Here is a 20,633-nt window from a genome sequence, read left to right as displayed (position 1 = left end):
TTTTTAACATATTTGGTATTGATTTTTCTGTAGACATTTTGTCTCTCCCCCTCAGAATGTCAACTTGAGGGTGGGGGTTGTTTCTTTTCTCATTGGTTTCTGTCCTCAGACTCTGGCACAGTGCCTGGCACATAGTAGGTGCTTAATGAATGCTGATTGAATGAACAAATGAGCTTCAAAAAAGGTAGAGAGGCCATATGTGTAAGGGATCCAGGGAAGAAGGATTTGGGTGAGGCTGGAGGGACGACGAGGCGGCTGACGTAATAGAACCTACATCCATTCTAGGTGGACGCTGCTGGCCGCAGCCCCTTCGCAGCAAATCACAGGGTTGGCAGCTGGGGCCAGAAGGGCTTGTCTGGCTTCGGGGCCCTCCGGCCTCCCCCCTCAACCCAAGCCCAGGGCCAGCTTCCCTCTAAACAGTTACGTGTGATTGCATGTGGTCACCACAGCAGCTGGAGAGGAAGGGGGCAAATTCTGCTATGTAGGCAGAATTAGTCCTTTGGAGTTAAAAAGAAAATACGTTTGGTTTGGTATATTTTTTTAACCTTCTTATTTAAAAAAAAACACCACAATTCCACTACATTTTACAGATACATGCATAGATGAACATGTCATTTTTGTTTCACAGACATGTATACCTGTGTATATACATACATACATGCATACACACGTATTTCCTTTTCTCACCTCCACGACTTTGCATAGGCTGTCCCTCATATCAGAGAAGATTTTCTTCCTCATCTCCAATTTTTGGGATCCTTAGCTCCCTTTAAGACTTAACTCAAGAGGCATCCCCCTAGCCTAGGCCTTTCCTAAATAACCCATTTGGTGGTATGACACCTCCTCCTATTACTTTATATATATTTTAATTGCTTTATCTGTGTATATATTGTTCTACCCCTCCCCACCCCCTAGGATATAAGTACCTTAAGGACAGGGAAGGAAACACACATTTATTAAATACTCACTATGTGTCAGGCACTGTGCTAAGGTTAAGCGCTTTACAAATATTAACTCGGTTGATGCTTACAATAACCCTTGGAGATAGGTACTATTATGATCTTTTACTACTGAGGCAGACAGAAACTAAATGATTTGCCTACAGTCACACAGCTAGTAAGTGTCCGAGGCTGGATTTGAACTCAGGTCTTTTTGACTGCAGGCCCAGCACACTAACCACTAGGCCACCTAACTAGAACTACATGGACAGTTCTGTGACCGTCTTTATCTCTCCAGAGACTAATACAGTACCTAGCACATAGTAGACACCTACTACATGTTTGATGAATTGAATGAAATATCAATTAAAAACTCCGTAACCTTCAAAGCAGATGGTGAGTTTTCTGCTCGAGGGGCAGTGGCTGGGGCAGATCTCCCTCACCCACTCCCAGCTGGGCTGGTTCCCCTGGCCCAGGGATCAGATTGGCAGACAGAGGCTCAGGAGGAAGGATCTGCCAGTACAGGGCAGATCCTGAATGCCAAGCCATCCTTCCAGAATCTTCCTCTGCTTTCAAACTCAGTCAAGTACCACCTCCTCCATGAAGCCTTCCCTGATTCCCTCTTGCTTCAACCAAACTACTACATATTAGATATTCTACTATATATATTATATATATATCCTATTATATATTATGTATCCTATTATATATCCTACTATATATTACATATACTATTATATATATCCTACTATATATTATATATCCTAATATAGCTTACTATATATTATATATACTATTATATATCTTATCATATATATTCTATTATATATCCTACTATTTATTATATCTCTTAATATTTATTATATATCATACTATATATATAATAGATATCCTACTATATATTATATAGCTTATTATATATCCTACTATATATTATATTGATATCCTATTATATATATCCTCCTATATGTTATATCCCATTATATATCCTACTATATAATATATATATCCTATTATATATATCCTACAATATATTGTATATATATACCCTACTATATATTATATATAATCTTATAATATTATGTATATAATTTTATTTGTTCTTCATTTCCTGGGAACCTTCAAAATCACATGCCTATATTCACTTTCACCTCTACCCCTTCCCAGCTCCCTTGCATGTATTATTTTCCCTATTAAGATGTAAGCTTCTTGAGGGCAGGGACTGCCTTTCTTTTTGCTTATGTTTATTTTCCTGGCATTTAGCACGGTGCCTGGCACCTAGTAAGTGCCTAACAAATGTTTGCTTCATTTCTTCTCTCAATTTTCGCAGTTACTGGCACCTTGTACATAGTAGGTGCTTCGTAAGTATTGGTTCAGAGGCAGCAAAGACAGGGAACACAGAGCTGGCTCTGGGCAGGTCACTTCCCTTTAAGGGTCCCAGGTCACCCCCAAAGACCACCGGGAGGCCAAGCTCTAATCTTCATTGACAGCAAGGATTTTCCCAAAGGCAAAATATCTTCTAACAATGAAATTGGTCTGGCTCAAAAGCTGAAAATGTTTGCACTGAGGCTTCATCTATGAAGTTCCTTATTTACAGCCTTTATCCTCATCCAATAGGGAGGCATTTCTCCCAAAATACAGGACTGACCATGCCACTTCCCTGCTTAATAAACTACAATGGCTCCCTATTATTTCTTGGGCCAATTACTAACTAACCTCTGACACTGAAAGTCCTACACAACCCGCTTCCAGCCCACCTGCCCAGCCTTATACGTCTCTCACCTCCATGCCCTCAACACCCTAACCAAACTGGCCATCGCGCTGCTCCCCACTTCTGGCATCCCCTCTCCTGTCTCTCTGTCTTTGCACTGGCTGTCCCCCCTACCTGTCTGCCTTCCAGCCCCCCTTGGCCTCTTCACGTCCCTAGTTTGTGCCCAAACACCACCTTCTAAAGGGGGTCTCCTCAGCCTCTCAGTGCCAATTACATCGCATTTCTTCTGTGTGTGTGAATACCCCCAGACCTGCATATGAGAGTTAACATAGACTAGTTGGTCAGGCAATAAGCATTTCTTAAGAACCCGCTATGTGCCAGGTACTGTGCGAAGCATTGGTGGATGGAGAGCTGACCAAGCACCAACAAGACCAGAGTTCAAGTCTCGCTCCTGACACATCATGTCTGGGCGCCCCAGAGCAAGTCACTTAACCCCTCAGTGCCCCCAACAACACTCTAAATCTCTTTAAGTTTTAGAGAAGGTGCTGACCCACTTTAGTAGAAGGTCTTCTCTGCCTCAACAAAATCATAGACTCAATCCATCCCCCCTCTCAAAAAACTCTCTCTCTCTCTGTATATGTATGTGTGTGTGTATATATATATGTGTGTGTGTGTGTGTGTGTATGTGTGCGTGTGTGAGTGTGTATACACACACATGCACACACATTTGTATACATAATCATGTATATACAAATAATGTATATATACTGTATATTATACAAAATACATAATAAAAACAAAAAATTGCATATTATATCATTGCACATTATATATTATTATTTGTATATTATATATACATGTGTACATTATATGTTTTACTGTATATGTATTTTTATCATATAGTACATATGTGTTGGATTATACACACATGTATATATGAGACACATGCATATCATATCATATATTATATAGATATTACATTTGTCATGCATGATTGTATTATACATACACATGTGCATGTTACATATTACATGTATACACGTACATGTGTGCATTGTGTTATCTCCTCAGAGGGAGTGTCTATTGCACTTTTGTGTCTGCAGTACCTGGCACAACATCTGTTATATAGATGGCCCTTAAAAAATCCTCCATTGCATGGGCAGCTAGGTGGTGCAGTGGATACAGCACTGGCCCTGAAGTCAGGAGGACCTCAGTTCAAATCCAGCCTCAGACCAAACACTTGATACTAGCTGTGTGACCCTGGGCAAATCACTTAAACCCAATTGCCTAAAACAAACAAACAAACAAATAAAAATCCTCCATTACTGTTGGCATGCCTTCTACTGGATTACAGCTGCTGCCACACTCCAGGACTGGGATGGTAGCTGTGATAACAATAGCTAATGCATAGGTAGCACTTTAAGGTTTGCAGCTTGACAAATATCTCGTTTGGAAGTGGGTGCTATTATTATCATCATCCCCATTTTACAGATGAGGAGACTGAGGTTAAGTGACTTGCCCAGGGGTCGCACAGCTAATAAATATCTGAGGCCAGATTTGAACTCAAGAATTTCCTGAACCAAGGTCCAGTGCATCACCTGAGAGAGATACAACAGACCCTCCCAAAGCTCCCCACGATCCCTCCCACTGGAAACCCCATTGGAAGACAGATTGATGGCTCCTCTCCCTTCTGCCTTTTTTTTTTTTAACCACCAGGCAGGTAAGCGGTGTGGTGGGTAGAGTACTGGGCCTGGAGTCAAAAAGATATGGGTTCAAATCCACCTGCAGACACTTAGTAGCTGTGTGACCCTTCACCTCTGTCTGTCTCGGTTTACCTCACCTATAAAATGGAGAAAATAATAGCGCAGAGTACTAGGCCTGGAGTCAGGAAGTGCTGAGTTCAAAACTAGCCTCAGACACTTACTAGCTGTGTGACCCTGTGAAAGTCACTTCACTGCTGTCTGCCTCAGTTTCCCCACCTGTAAAATAGGGGAAATAATAGCACCTATCTCCCAGAGTTATTGTGAGGCTCAAATGAGATAGGAGAGGTAAAGCGCTAAATAATTATTAGCTGTTATTAATATCGGCCCCTACCTCTGACCAGAGGAATTAAGAGTGAGGCTGGACACTGATCAGCTTCTCTGTTTGAGAAGATGGACCCCTTCCTCACAGTGCCTCACTTCTCCCCAGTTCCCATATTTCCGGGTTCCTCTGGTGACCCAACTCTAAGTCTCCCTCTCCAGCCAAAGGGGCTGAGGTTCAGCTCCCAGAATAAGACAGTGGTGCCCAGAGAAGTTCCTGGAGGCCATTGCCCCATGCCCACACCTGGAGCCCAGGACTCCCTTCTTCCCCACGCCAGGCTCTCTCTTCTACGCATTCCCAGCAGTTCCGAGAGGCTGGAGAGCTGGTCTCCAGCCACGGAAGAAGGAGGAGGTGGTCAGACAGGCAGGAACGCAGACGCTGTCTACTCCAGTCATTCCAGCAGCCTCATGGTGCCAGGTATTTCACAGGGCTGCAGAAGGAGGGAAGGAAGAAGAGATGGACACCATCTCCAGGACAGCCACACGCCAGCAGCTGTGGCCATGGGGGCTGAGCCACATTCCAAGGCCCCCTCCATTCCCACCGAGCTATTTGATGAGGACTCCACTGGATTAATGGGCTGGGCTCTTTCCAGGTGAGACCCCTGTCCTGGAGTCCGCAGCTGAAGGCCTTGCTTCACCGCGCATAGGCTCACTGACTAGCACAGTGTAGAGTCACTGAGGGAGATGGGAAAACGAGGCCCACTCCCCTCCTCCAGAGGCTCACAAACCAGCAAGCCCAGCTCTGGGTGATGCCCAGAGAAGCCTAGAAACTCTGATCAGAGAGCCAGCGTAGCAAGATGACTAGAAAAGTGCTGAGGTTAGAATCAGGAAACATGGGTTCAAGCCCTGCCTTTGGCCCATCCTAGCTGTGTGGGCCTCTGTTTCCCCACCTGTAAAATGAGGACTAGATGGTCTTCGAGGTCCCTTCCAGATCTACATCCATGACCCTATGACTTCAAAGTCAGACCTTCCCAGAGGCCACTTTGGATCTGTTTTGTTGTTACTTATCCAGGCAGAGATTGCTGCCTCCCTGCAGAATGGGAGCTCACCGAGGGCAGGGGCCGCTTCCCTCTGATCTTTGCAGCCCCCAGAGCCTCACACATAAGAGACATTTGAGAAAAGGTTGTTGGATTGCATTTAAGTACGGAGCAGCTTGGGCTGTGTGGACCTCAGGGGCTGGGGCTGTTTTTGCCTTTCTTTGTATGCCTAGCACTTAGCACAGTGCCCAGCACATAGTAGGTGCTTCATAAATGGTTGCTGACTGGAAAGAATATTGAACTTGGAGTCAGGAAAGCCTGGGTTCAAATCTCACTTCTGATATTTGCTATTGTGTGACTGAGAGGAAGGAAGGAAAGAAAGAAGGGAGGGAGGGAGGAAGGAAGGAAGGAAGGAAGGAAGGAAGGAAGGAAGGAAGGAAGGAAGGAAGGAAGGAAGGGAAGAAAAAAGGGAGTGAAGGAAGGGAGGGAAGAAGGAAGGGAGGGAGGGAGGGAAGAAGGAAGGAAGGAAGGAAGGAGGGAGGAAGGAAGGAAGGAAGGAAGGAAGGAAGGAAGGAAGGAAGGAAGGAAGGGAAGAAAAAAGGGAGGGAAGGAAGGAGGGAAGAAGGAAGGGAGGAGGGAGGGAAGAAGGAAGGAAGGAAGGGAGGGGGAAGGGGAGGGAGGGAGGGAGGAAGGAAGGCAGGAAGGAAGGAAGGGAGGGAGGGAGGGAGGGAGGGAGAGAGGAAGGAAGGGAGGAAGGAAGGAGGGAGGGAAGAAGGAAGGAAGGAAGGGAGGGAGGAAGGGAGGGAGGGAGGGAGGGAGGAAGGGAGGAAGGGAGGAAGGGAGAGGGAGGGAGGGAGGGAGGGAGGGAGAGAGGAAGGAAGGAGGAGGAAGGGAAGGGAAGGAAGGAGGAAGGAAGAAGGAAGGAAGGAAGGAAGGAAGGAAGGAAGGAAGGAAGGAAGAAGGAAGGAAGGGAGGAGGAAGGAGGGAGGGAGGGAGAGAGGAAGGAAGGGAGGAAGGAAGGAAGGAAGGAAGAAGGAAGGAAGGAAGGAAGGAAGGAAGGAAGAAAGGAGGAAGGAAGGGAGGGAGGAAGGAAGGAAGGGAGGGAGGGAGGAATGGAGGGAAGAAAAAGGGAAGGAAGGGAGGAAGGAAGGAAGGAAGGAGGGAGGAAGGAAGGAGGAGGGAGGGAAGAAGGAAGGAAGGAAGGGAAGGAGGGAGGGAGGGAGGAAGGAAGGGAGGGAGGGAGGGAAGAAGGAAGGAAGGAAGGAGGAAGAGGGAGGGAGGAAGGGAGGGAGGGAGGGAGGAAGGAAGGGAGGAAGGAAGGAAGGGAGAGGGAGGGAGGAGGGAGAGAGGAAGGAAGGGAGGAAGGAAGGAAGGAAGGAAGGGAGGAAGGAAGGAAGGGAGGGAGGAAGGAAGGAAGGAAGGAAGGAAGGAAGGAGGAAGGAAGGGAGGAGGGAGGGAGAGAGGAAGGAAGGGAAGAAGGAAGGAAGGAAGGAAGGAAGAAGGAAGGAAGGAAGGAAGAAGGAAGGAAGGAAGGAAGGAAGAAGGAAGGAAGGAAGGAAGAAAAGGAGGGAAGGAAGGAGGAGGAAGGAAGGAAGGGAGGGAGGGAGGAATGGAGGGAAGAAAAAAGGAAGGAAGGGAGGAAGGAAGGAAGGAAGGAAGGGAGGAGGGAGGGAGGAAGGAAGGGAGGGAGGGAGGGAAGAAGGAAGGAAGGAAGGGAGGAAGGGAGGGAGGAGAAGGGAGGGAGGAGGGAGGAAGGAAGGAGGAAGGAAGGAAGGGAGGAGGAGGAGGGAGGGAGAGAGAAGGAAGGAGGAAGGAAGGAAGGAAGGAAGGGAGGAAGGAAAGGAAGGAGGAAGGAAGGAAGGAAGGAGAGGAAGGAAGGAAGAGGAAGGAGGAAGAAGGGAGGAAAGGAGGGAAGAAAAAAGGGAGGGAAGGAAGGGAGGAAGAAGCAAGGAAGGAAGGGAGGGAGGGAGGGAGGGAGAGAGGAAGGAAGGGAGGAAGGAAGGAAGGAAGGAAGGGAGGAAGGAAGGAAGGGAGGGAGGAAGGAAGGAAGGAAGGAAGGAAGGAAGGAAGGAAGGGAGGAAGGAAGGAAGGAAAGGAGGGAAGAAAAAAGGGAGGGAAGGAAGGGAGGGAAGAAGCAAGGAAGGAAGGAAGGAAGGAAGGAAGGGAGGAAGAAAGGGAGGAAGGGAGGAAGGGAGGAAGGGAGGGAAGAAAAAAGGGAGGGAAGGAAGGGAGGAAAGAAGGAAGGAAGAAAGGAAGAGACAGAAGGAAAGAAAGAAGGAAGAAATAAGGGAGAAAAGGAGAGAGAAAGAAGGAAAGAGTGAAAGAAAGAGAAAAAGAAAATAAAGGAGAGAGGAAGAGAAGGAAGGAAATTGCCTACTATGTGTCGGTCACTCTGCTACACTTTATTTAAAGTGATTTATCATCACTTTAATGGTGCTATTATTAGCACCATTTTAAAAGGAAACTGAGGCAGACAAGTCAAGTGACTTGCCCAGGGTCTTGCAGGCAGTAAGTGTCTGAGGCCACATTTGAACTCTGGTCTTCCTGACTCCAGTGTTCTGTCCACTGAACCACCTGGCTGTCACTTAAGGTCTCTAATCCTCAGTTTCCTCATCTGTAAAATTAGGGGATTGGACTAGATGACTCTTGAAGGCCCTTCCATCTCTAAATCTATGGGGAATGGGGTGGGGAGAGAGAGAGAGACAGAGACAGAGACAGAGAGAGAGACAGAGAGAGAGAGGAGAGAGAGAGGGAGAGAAAGAAGAGAGAGATAGAGAGAGAGAGAGAGAGAGAGAGAGAGAGAGAGAGAGAGAGAGAGAGAGAGAGAGAGAGAGAGAATTCTCTTGGGTCTGCTTCCCCCAAGGCCTCAAGTTCCTCTAACACTTGCCCCAGATGGGAAGTCTATCCATTCCTGCTCTGCCTTACTCCCAGCTCCTGGAGCAACAAGCTTCATTACCCCAGACCCCAGCTGTCCTAAAGATCAACTCCTGGGAACCACTGAGGAGACTCAAGGACAATTAGGACACGTCAGACTTGATATGTCTTGGCTCAGGGAGTCTCCTGCCAGTTGGTGACAAAACCAAGGTCTCTTCCCTCAGGCAGAGCCACCTTAGCCTGCGCCTCAGAGGAAGCGGCAGATTGTAGGGGGCAGGCAGGGTGGGGGACTACATTAGTGGTCTCCAAATTGGGCAGTGTCAGGATGCTGAGGGTTATATAACGAGCTAGTCAGAGTAGGGAAATGAGCAGTATCTGACTCCCTCATTCCACTGCCGCTCTCGACCGCCCAAACTCCCAACCTTCTGAGCCGGGCATGGTCCTCTTGGAACGGGCGTAACCTAACCATTATGCCCTCGGCACCCACCAGCAGTCGCTGCAATAGGTGCCACTGGGAAACCATTTGCCCCCATCCCCCAAGACAACCACACCCTGCTCCACCCACATCACCCTGTGGGTTCCATAGACACCCCCTCAGAGATCAGGCTCGTGGATCCCAGGCCAATGAACAAGAGTAGACTCTCTCATTCTGGGTGGGTCTCCTAAGATGAGCGGGCACAGACTGGCTGCCACCTGCATCACAGATCTCATCACGTGACCTTCCTAACTTCCCGATTTCTGTCCAGGGCACCGTCATCTTTCCAGCATACCAAGCTCATAATCTCATGTCGATTTTGAAGCCTCACTCTCCATCGTCCCAGGTATGCAGTTGCCAAGTGTTGTCATTTCACCCTTCCAAACATCTCTCAGGGGCAGCAAGGTGGCGCACTGAATACAGCACCCACCCTGGAGTCAGGAGGACCTGAGTTCAAATTCGACCTCAGACATGTAACACTCACTAGCTGTGTGACCCTGGGCAAGTCACTTAATCCCTTTGCCTAGCAAAAAAACCCCAAAAAAATCTCTCACATCTGACCCCCTCTCCCTACTCACTCGACTCCCAGGCCACTTCAGTCCCTCATTACCTCTCCCCTGGACTATTGCAGTAACCTCCTAATTGGTGTCCTTGAGTGAAGTCCCTCCCACTCCAATCCATTATCCACTCACCTGCTAAAGTGATTTTCCAAAAGCACAAGTGTGACTGTCACCCCCTACTCAAGAAACTCTAGTAGATCCCAACTAACTCTAGGACCAAATGTCATTTCATCTTTATCTGGTCCATTTTATTTCTATTTTAGGTGTTTTATAATCAATGCAGTTATTAGTAAAGTAGTATGTAATTAATAAATATACACAGATTGGTCATGCATGCAATTTTTTTACTACCAGAATTGACCATCGACAATTTGGCAATAGGACACAGGTCAGGATTAGAGAGGATCCCTTGACCAGACTGTCTGACATCAGGGGTAGTGGCAGCCATCAGACACTAAGGCATTCTATGTCTAATTCAGGGCCCAAGGTATAGAATTATAAAATGGACCTCAGAGATCATCCAAGCCAATTCCTTCATTTGAGCTTACAAGCAGGCTCTTTGGATGGACCACTGAGGTCACTGAGGCAGCTAGGTTGAAGCTAGCTGAGGCAGCACTGGGCCTGGAGTCAGGAAGACCCGAGTTCAAATCCCACCTTAGACACTTGCTAGCTGTGTGACTCTGGGCAAATCACTTAACCTTGTTTGCCTCAGTTTCCTCATCTGTAAAATGAAAGAGTTGGCCTAGAAGTCAAGAGTTCTTAATTTTATGTCAAAGACCTCTTCTCTGAATCAAGTTTTCAAGTACATAAAATAATAGGGTTATAAAGGAAACTAATTCTATTAAAAGATATTTATCAAAATGTTTTTTTAAGGCAGTTGGAGTTAAGTGACTTGCCCAGGGTCACACAGCTAGTCTTTTTATTTTTCTTAAAAAAAAAGTCCATGAACCCAATTAACATGAAATAATCTCAAGGTCCTTTTTTAGCACTAAAATCTTACAAGTCTAAAGGTAGACAAAGCAGTCTCTAGTAGATGACCTTGAAGGTCCCTTCCAGCTCTGAATCAATGAACCAGTGAGGCTGTGAACCAAAGGGCCTTGGACCATGGTCCTTCGGGTGACCTTCTCAGTGTCAGGATCTTTCCTAGGCACACCGCTACGGCTCCCAACCCCCACCACCACCACAGAAGCAAAACTACGTGACACAAGGAGAAAAGCCCAACCATTTGACCAGCATCAGCAGCACTGGCAGCTGGAAAGGCCCCATCCAGGAAGGCCTCCTGCTTCCTCCTTGTTCCACTCAACGGGGTTTCAGTTGTACATTTAGGGAAGTTGTCTTTTTTTCTTTTTTTTTGAAGTCAGGTCAATGAAAGTCCAAGTCAGTCTCAGAGACCCCAAGAACAGGATATGCCACTGCGGTAGGGGACCAGGGAATGGAGCCATACTGATTTAGGCTATCTTAAGAAGCTTCGGACCCTCAAAAAAAAAAAGCTTCAGACCCTCATGATAAGATAGGACTTTGCTAAGGCATCTTAAGAGAAAGAATAATCTCACGTGATGGCATCAAGCCTCAGATCCTGAGTTTGAAAAGCCCACTCATAGGGTTGGCCTTATGCACAAAGACAGCTGCTGCCTATATCATGTTTTTTGGAGAAGCCTCCATTAAGAAGCAATTACATTACCTGGTAGAGAGGGGATTACACATGACCCAGACAGAACATATTCCTATCATCAACATAAATCTTTCTCTTATTTGGAGGGTAGCTGGCTCTTAGCTATGTGACCCTGCACAAGCCACTTAATCCCTCTTTGCCTCGGTTTCCTCATCTGTAAAATGGGGATCCTAACAGCACCTCTACCTCGAAGGGTTGTTGTGAGGATCAAATGAGATAATAGGTGTAAAAAAGCACTTAGCACACAGTAGGTATTATGTGAATGCTTATTCCCTTCCTCCGTCTCTTGACTAGACTAGACTGGGGGCCTGGACGGGACACAGCAAAGAAGAAATGGGATGGAAAGAAAGGAGAGGGGAGGAAAAGGTCTGGGAAAGTCTGGCATGCTGCCCAAAGGAGAGAGACCCAAGTAAGGGCTGGTGGTAGAGACCCAGTGAATTCCAGGGACAGCAGGCAGGCACTAAGAGACTGCACACAGGGGTGGAGGCAACAGCGAGCAGAGATAAACTAGCCCACTTGGCCAGCCCCATTTGGATGAAAGCCATGTTCCCAGGAGGGCTTTGATTTGGAGACATTTTGGGGTGTCAAAGATGGCTCCATTTTCAGACTGCCTCTTCAAGTGTGTGTGTATGGATGTGTATATGTGTGTGTGCACATAGGGGAGTGCGCCACGGCAGACCAACCTCTGCAGTTTCCATGTGGGTCACTGATTTAGGCAGCTCATCCACTTCTTCTTCCCCCCCGCCTCCATAAAGTGCTACAAGGCATGTTTTTATTTTAGAAAGTGAATTAAAATGAATTCTGGCCATCTTTTGAGAATTCCATGATGGTGACCTGGCCAATACATAGTGTTCTGTTTGGTTTTTTCTTAATGCCTAACTTCCGTTATGGGTGAAGGGAGTCCCTGGAAATGAAAGCAATCTAAAAGATAACAAAGGCATCAGAAAAAACATTTATTTATACTTGGTTTGCTTTTTCGTAATGTCTTCCACGACATCTCATATTCTCCCCAAACCCCCCATACACACACACACACACACACACACACACACACACACACACACACACTGAGCTAACAAGGATGTAGGAATCAGTCTAGGCATCCCTACTGGAGTGTCCAGAAGTCCTTCTGACTCAGCTTGCAGCTAGAATGTTCCCCCAAGGACAGGCTGTCACTGCCACATTCTGATGCACCAAAACCATCCTGGAGAAGCCGGAGCTGCCACTGACCCTGGAGACACGGGGAGCTTTTCCCAAGACGTGCCCAGAAAGTACCCGTCCTTTAGCTGTGTCTTCCTTCCCAGATCAGGGCATTATCCCTGCTCTTGAAGTCACTTCTGACTGGTCCACCCTTGCTCTACAGGGAGGCTTTCAACCCTTGTGCTCTTAACACAACACCCTACCAAATAACCCTCACGACAGAGAAATGCTTCCAGCCTATCAAAGTAATTAAAGGCTCTTGGCTATTCGTCAGCTGATTCAGAAAGACCAGACTCAGTCGCATTCCCCAAAACCCCTCTTTCTGCCGAGCCCTATCTCCTATTTTAGGGATGGATGGAGGGGGGGAATAAGGTAAAAATATACTCACTGGTTCCCAAGCGTAGGCTGAGCCAACTGCGTGGTGGAGACCCGTATTTTGTCAGAACTGAACTCATGCTTCTTATGGGGCTGGGAGGGGAGGCTCACTAGCCAGGGGAGCCCCTAGATTGGGGGTGCCAGCCAGTAGATCCTGCCTGATAAAAGCCCTCCAGTCAGGATGGCATCAGGACAGCTCTGTTCCCCGATAGCCTGGACTTGTCTGACTGCAGGCACCTGGGGCCAGTCTGGCCCAGCTTTGCCAGGGAGCAGTCTGGATGTTGCTGGAGGTCTCCTCTCAGATTCAGCCCTGGTCTTGATTTCTTCAGCTGGTCTGTCTTTGTGCCAAAAGGATATGAAGCTTTCAGCTCCTGCTAGGTTGTTTCTTCTTAGGACCCCCTTGGGTGCTGTATATTTTAACGTATGGTTCTCGCAGACACTGCTTCAGGCATGTCCATTTCCAGGCACCAATACTGTGAAGCTCACTTTCCGCACTGCTGGCTGGCTCCGTTGTTCAATTCAATTTGACAAATGCTGGCCAAGCCCTACTACATGCCAGGCATCCAAAAACCTAGGCTATGAAAACTCCTTTTCTCTACAATTTCAGGAGACAGCCCCGAGCCCCTCCTCTGCCAGCCAGCCACTGTCCTCGGCTAGGAGGAAGTTCTTCAAGGTTGGCAGCTTCCTGGACCTGCCTGATACCTCCTTGGCCTCTGCTTGGGAGAAATGTTCGCAGCCCGCAAGAGTTAATTTTCCAGCCCTTTATAAAAACCCAGACCACAGCGTTCTGAGCATCACAGCAGCGTCAGGGCGGGTTGCCGTGGGAACACCTTGGTACATCACTGTCTCCCTAGCTCCCTTTCCCATTTCCAGATCTGATTATTCAGTTCACCAGAATTTTTGGAATGGACCCCCTTCCCTTCGAGACAACCAAGTTTGCCTCCTTTCTAGTCTCTCTCCCCACCTCCGCATCTCCCTACCCCAACCCATTCTCAGCCCCTCCTTTTTTTTTCCTAGCAAAGTCTTGGAAATATGTTTAACTTAGCAGGGTCTGTCTGTTCTTCACATGAATTTTTTTTCCCCTAGCTGCACAGATGGCCCCCATATTTATCTTAGCCACTGTTCAGGCTTGAATTGTCAGCCAACTCTCTCCTCTGCTGCCAGGCCCAACCATATGGGGAGAATTAAGACTGGATTAGCTAAAGCTTTAACTCTTTAAAAGGGAGGGTTAGTAGGCACAGATTCTGTCTGTTTTCCAATGAGTCAGGATTTAAAAAAAACAAAAAGAGCTTTTGAGGGTGAAATCTGCATATGTGCTGTCAAGAGGGACAGGGAATGGGTAAGTCATGGAGCTTCCTTAAGGTCTGTTGTGAAATTAACATAAAAGCCATCCATGAGCTTCAAAGAGGTGCAGACATAGAACTGCGAGGGACCTCAATGGTCACCTTGGTCAGCCCCCTCATTTTATGAAGGGGGAAACTGAGGCCCAGAGGGAGCCCACATTGAGAGCTAGAAAGGACCTTGGAGGTCACCTAGTCCAACACCTTCACTTTGCGAAGGGAGAAACTGAGGTTCACAGAAAACTGTGAGGATCACAGACTTCATGCTGGACAGGACCATAAAGACCATAAGATAGATTTAGAACTGAAGAGAACTCAGAAGTCATCTGTTCCAAGACCCCTCACTTCCCTGATTACTGAGGCCAGGAGAGGACTCTTAGGGTCCTAGACTTAGATTTGGATGGGGATTTGAAAGACCTTAAGATCACCAGCTTGAAACTGGAAGGGACCTCTCAGAGGTCATCTAGTTCAGTATCGTCATTTCACCAAGGAGGAAACTGAGGCCCAGAGCAATTATGTGGATTGCCCAGGGTCACACAGGAAACCAGTGCCCTGCCTATCCACTACACTGTACTGCCATTCTCTTTATATCTGCATGTGGTTATGAAACGGACGCCTGGATCTTGAGGATCTTCTCTCAGCCCCCAAATTTGATTCACCTCCTTCAAGAATGGAGTACTCATTTCTTTTCCAGCTGGAATGATGATCACCAAGTCCGCTTCCTTGGGGTAGGGTAGGGGAGGGCTTTTAAAATGACGGATTTCCTGAATCATGAAAAGTTTAGAGTGCACACTTCCCTGTAAGTAGGGGAATAAATTTTGGCACTGAAGAGTAGATAATAGCCTTAACCTCTCTGCTGACCTCCTGTCATATCTCCAACTACCTAAGAGACATCTCAAACTGGATGTCCTGTGGATGTCTTAAACTCAACATGGCCAAAACAGAATTCATTCTTTTTCCCCCCAGATCTTCTCTATTACCATAGGGGGTACCATCACTCTTCTGGTCTTCTTGATATCATTCTCAACTCTTCATTCTCTCACCATCCCCACATCCAAGGTGCTGACAAGGTCTATTGATTGTACCTCTGTCATGTCTGTCTTCTATGCCTCCTTCTCTCCTTTGACATGGCCATCACCCTGGTGCAGGCCCTTACCTCCACCTATTGGCTTCTTTTAAATCCCAACTGAAATACCACCTTCAACAGGAAGCCGCTTTCCCTAATCCCTCTTCATTCTATTGCCTTCCCTCTTAATTGTTTCCCATTTATTCTGTACACAGCTTGATTGTACATGCGTTTGCTCGCCTCTCTCATTTGCCTGTAAGCTCCTTGAAGGCTGGGGCTGTCCTTTGCTTCCTTTTGTATCCCTGGCACTTAGCACGGTGCCTGGTGTTAGTAAGTGCCCAATAAATATATATTAAATGACAAAAATGTTCATTGACTGACCTTCTGGCTCTCAGCGAAGGCTCCTAGGATCCAAGCCCGCCTCGCTTTTCACTGTGTCACCACTTTCCAAAGCAGCCCATTTCACTCTCAGATGGGTCAAATTGTAAGGAAACATCATACCTTGGGCCAAAATCTACCTCTGCAATTTCCACTTACTGCTTCTACTTCTTCCATTCTCGGGGGTCAAACAGATGTCTACTGCCCCTCTTCCACATGTCAACTCTTTCAAATACTCCAGACATCTGTCGTATCTTCCTCCAACTCCCCCTAAGTCATCTTCTCTGGACAAAACACCCTCATCAATCTGTCCATCAATCTTCCCATGGCATTTTTTCACGACTGTTCATCCTCCTAGTAGCCACTCTTTGAATATTCCAGCTGACAAAAACCTTCCAAAATGGTGATGACCACAACACCAGACACAGTTCTGAAGGTATGATCCAAGAGTGGGTAGGACAGAACTCTCATCACTTCCTCGTTCTGAGGACTCTGCCTCTTTCAAGGCCACCCAAGACCTCATTAACTTTTTTGACTGCCATGATATAGCACAAACACAGTGTGCTAAAAACAAAACTAAAAAAAAACCCCAACCCAGATAACCTGTCCTTTCCAGTCTGTGACATACAAATCCCATTTCTGTCCATCAGAAAGCATTGTGCTAAGCCTTACTGTGTGGAGAACACACAGAAAGTCTCTACTCTCAGCTTACAAATGTAGCTGGGGAGATGACAGGTATAGAAATGGCCATGATACATTACTCCAAGAAGTTGATTTCAGTCACCTAGGACTAAAGCATCTCAAACTCCGTTCCATCCACTTCTTATTTCTCACTATTTCCTCTTTCAGCTCTGCTTCTGACACTCCAGAATTTGCCACCATGACACAGCTGCCTTCTCACCCTGGAAGTTCCCTCAGCTCTCATGGCCTCCTTCTCTACTGCCTTCTCACCCTGCCACATCACCCCATTCCTGTGGCCTCTTTCTCCTACTGGCAACTTCCTACCAGAACCACCATTTTGGGAAAAGAGCCCAGACCAGCCATCTTTCATTCCCCTTTCATCTTTTCAGCTTCCTTTCGTGTGTTGTCTTTTTTTTTTGGCTAGGCAATAAGGTTAAGTGACTTGCCCAGGGTCACACAGCTAGTATTATGTGTCTGCTGAGGCCTTATTTGAACTCAGGTCCACCGGAATCCAGGGCTGGTGCTCTATCCACTGCGCCACCTAGCTGCCCCTGTGTGTTGTCTTCTCCATTAGAATGTAAGCTCCTTTAGCTCAGGGCCTGCTTGTATGTGTGCCCCCCCTGTGGCCGGGCACATTGTAAGTACTTAATAAATACATCTTGCTTTAACTCTTTTTCACCTTCCCTCCAACTAGTCAGTGACAGAGAGTACATCTTCAGTCCCCAGAATGTCTTAAGGCCTGATGGGAAGGGGAAGCCTGTCTGTCCTAGTACACAGGTTAAGGAAAGCTTTTGACCAATACTAATCTAACCAGAAAATGGATTTTTCTTTAAAGAAAGAAATGGATCCATTGACGTCATTTAAAAGTATCAACTAGAACACGGGTTTCAAAGCATAAAATCTTGTAAAATGCAGATGAAAAGTCAACAAGTCAACAAGCATTTATTAAGAGCCTACCATGCGACAAGCACAACGCTGACAAATACAAGGGCACAAGAAAGTCCTTGCTCACAAGGAGCTCACAATCTAATAGAAGAAACAACATGCAAACAACGATGCACAAACAAGACGCATACAGGATAAATTCAGGATACCCGAGGGAAGGAAGACATTAACGTGAAGGTAGAACGGAAAGGATTCTTGAGGAAGGTGGGGTTTTAGATGACAGAAGCTGAAGAAAGCCAAGAGACGGAGGCAAGGAGAGAGTATTCCAGGCATGGGGGACAGTCAGTGAAAATGCCCAGAGCTGGGAGATGGAGATTCTTATTCCAGAAAAGTCACGGGACTGCAAAATACATGGAAGTGTAAGAAGACTGGAAAGGCTGGAAAGGGTTAGGTTATGAAGGCCTGCAAAAGACAAGCAAGGAGTCTATTTTTGATGCTTAGAGGTGACAGGGAGTTGCTGGAGTTGATCGAATAGGGAGTTGGGAGGGGCTACATGGCCTGACCTGTACTTTTAGGAAAATCAATTTGATGACTGGGTAGAGGATAGACTGGTAGGGGCAGATTTGTGACAGAGATCCCACACCCCCCAAGCAGGCTACTGCAATAATCCAGGAATGAGGTGACGAGGGCCTGCCCCAGGGTGGGAAATACTTAAGTAGGTACATAGGTTTTGAAGGTAGAATCAACAGGCCTTGGGAACCCACTGGTTATAGGAGGGGTGGGACAAAGTCGAAAATGACTGACATCTAGGTTTTGAGCCTGTGTGATTGGGCAGATGGTGGTACCCTTGACCATAATAGTGGGAATTAAGAAGGAAAGATTTAGGGGGAAAGATGAGTGCAATTTTTGGACATGGACAGTTAATATTCAGTTTGAAATGTCCAACAGGAAGATCTTTTCCTTCCCTTTTATTAGCATACAGACATTAACACTAAGCAGCTACATCCTTAGTTTGAGTATACTCAATTTATTTCAGCTACTGATAATCAATTACAGAAATTGAGAACATTAAACAATAAATCTTTTTTGTCCCTTGACACATTACTAAGTTAAAAAGACCATGATGATGCTGTGGGAGAGGATCACAATCACCCTAGGATTTGAAAGCATTCATTAGTGCCAATAAACAAGTTCGTGACTCTCCTTGGGAAATTACAATCAAGTCTCCTGCTAGTTAAGGAGCCTGGAGACCAGGTGACAAATGCTTAGTGATCACCAAGGCTCAGCACCCTCTAGTGGCCAAACATAATTTTGTTCATTTTCATATGTGGCGTCCTCCAAGGCTCAGGCCTTGAAAATAAAAAATTAGGCTTACAGGAAAAGTTAAAAGTGTTTAAGGGGAAGTGTGCATCCATGTAACAATCGCTCTAATCCTTCACATCCCTTGCTGATCAGGACCACTGGGTGGTGACTGCTAGGATACAGACACAAAGAGCTTTGCAAGAATTTGTTTAGGGACAGTTAGGTGGTGCATTGGATAGAAGTTAGGAGTACCCAAGTTCAAATTCGGCCTCAGACCAAACATGTGACATATACTAGCTGTGTGACCTTGGGCAAGTCACTTAATTCCACTGCCTCAAACCCCCCCCAAAAAAAGAATTTGTTTAAAAAAAAATTGCCTGATCAGTTTATAAAATTTCCCAGTAAGGCAATGTTGATTCTAGAATATGATCAACTCAAAATGTCAGTGGGATAACAGCTGGATTAAAGAGCTCTCCAAGAACTGGGTTCTGCTTGGGAGGTGATAGAATCCTTTTACTCACAAAATTATTTCAATCCTTAAGTGTATCCATAAACTGATGACTTTTTTTCCATCCAAATAAGTGCTCTCCCTCAAGGTCTGACAGCAGAAGGCTATGTACATACTCTAAATTACATTACAGAAGAAGTGATTGGTCCAAGGTCCCTCAAACTGCAGCACCCAACTTCAACCCCAGGTCTCCTGACTCCAAGATCTGGGTTTTTTTCACTTTTGGTCCAGACCCATGATTTCATCAGTGTAGGGAACTCTCTGCTAATGCCATCCTGCAACTCCTCTTCAGCTTATAAACTGTAAATCCCAGGTGCCTGGGGGACTGAGAGGTTAAGAGATATGTTTACATGGCTGGTTGTCAGGACCTAATCTTCCTAATTCTAAAGGTAGCCCTTTAGACACCACATTATCTCTTCTATCTATTGACATCTCCCTGGGATAGGCCAGTGGTTTCTGGAATCCACTCGCAAAATTCCTGATACCCCAATATGGATTATTCACCACTAGTGGGCACGTAAAGCCCATTTTAGGTGGTTTCAATGGTGTAAACACAATACTCTCGATGTGTTATTAAAAAAAAAAGAAAGTCACGTTACTTAACAGACATACCTCATATACTACAACTTAGAGAAGTCAGGCAGGTCATTACTATGTTTTGTCCAGTAACGACCAACCAGTGACCCATGTTTGTTGTACAGTAATTATGCCAAACAACCATGAAAAAAAAATCTTTTTCTTCAAGATTCGCAATGAAAGAGCAGTCTTGGCTAAAATTCTTACAATGTTAAAAAGTATGTATGCTGTCCTTATTCCAATAAGTTTGTTTAGCTTAGTGTTATCTTGTCCCTTTCAGCTGACCAGAATTTTATCCAGCAAACCTCCATGATCTATGCATTTTTTCTTTTGTAAAAAAATAAATTTATTTTTACATGCATTTATAATCTATTCTTCCCTCTGCCCCTTCCATTGAATAAAAAATTAAAATAAAAACACCCCCATCATAAGCATGCATAGTCCAGCAAAACAAATGCCCACAGTGGCTATGCCCAATGCATTTAAAGTTCATCACCTCTCTCACAAGAGGTGAGCGGCAGTTCCATCTTCGATCTTCTGGACTCTTGGTTTATCAATGAATTGCTCAGTCCTTAAGTCTTTCAAAGCTGTTTTTCTCAATAATGTTGTCACATAAATGGTTCTACTTTTGCTCACTTCACTCTACATCAGTTCAAAGGTCTTCCCAGTTTTCTCGGAAATTGTCCATTTTGGCCTTTCTTCTGGCCCAATAATTCTATTACATCAACACACCTCCACTTGTATAACCATTGCCCAACAGAACACCTCCACAGATTTCGACTTGGGGCTACCACAAAAAGAACGGCTCCGTTTTTGCACATACAGGTCCTTCTCCTCTGTCTCTGACCTCATTAAGGTATTGGCCTACTAGGTGTAACTGTTCCAGAGGGCATAGATGCAGCTTGGTAACCTGCCAGCAGAGCTGGCCCATTCCTAAGCTCTCAGCAGTGCATTGATATGCCTGTTTTTGACAGCCCTTTCAACATCTGTCATACTGCTCATCATCTTGGCCAGTTTGAAGGGTGTGAGGTAGG

At 46.0% G+C, this 20,633-nt stretch overlaps 1 protein-coding gene across 3 annotated transcripts in view; it reads right to left on the bottom strand.

Annotated features, from left to right (window-relative positions):
- The window catches only part of PLEKHG5 (pleckstrin homology and RhoGEF domain containing G5), a 114,438-nt gene extending 100,736 nt beyond the window's left edge, over positions 1-13,702 (bottom strand). Inside the window, exon 1 of one of the 3 annotated variants that reach the window (XM_078145722.1) lies at positions 12,877-13,702. In XM_078145722.1, the coding sequence (XP_078001848.1) occupies positions 12,877-12,943 (67 nt within the window). In that variant the 5' untranslated portion in view covers positions 12,944-13,702. The remainder of the gene's footprint in view (positions 1-12,876) is intronic. The other 2 variants (XM_078145721.1, XM_020974966.2) reach the window with 2 other exon arrangements.
- Between the last annotated feature and the right edge of the window lie 6,931 nt (positions 13,703-20,633).

The sequence above is a fragment of the Phascolarctos cinereus genome, unplaced genomic scaffold (genome assembly GCF_003287225.1).
Source record: "Phascolarctos cinereus isolate Bilbo 61053 unplaced genomic scaffold, phaCin_HiC Scaffold_726;HRSCAF=1367, whole genome shotgun sequence".
Taxonomy (NCBI): Eukaryota; Metazoa; Chordata; class Mammalia; order Diprotodontia; family Phascolarctidae; genus Phascolarctos; species Phascolarctos cinereus.
This window is presented reverse-complemented; position numbering and strand designations above follow the sequence as displayed.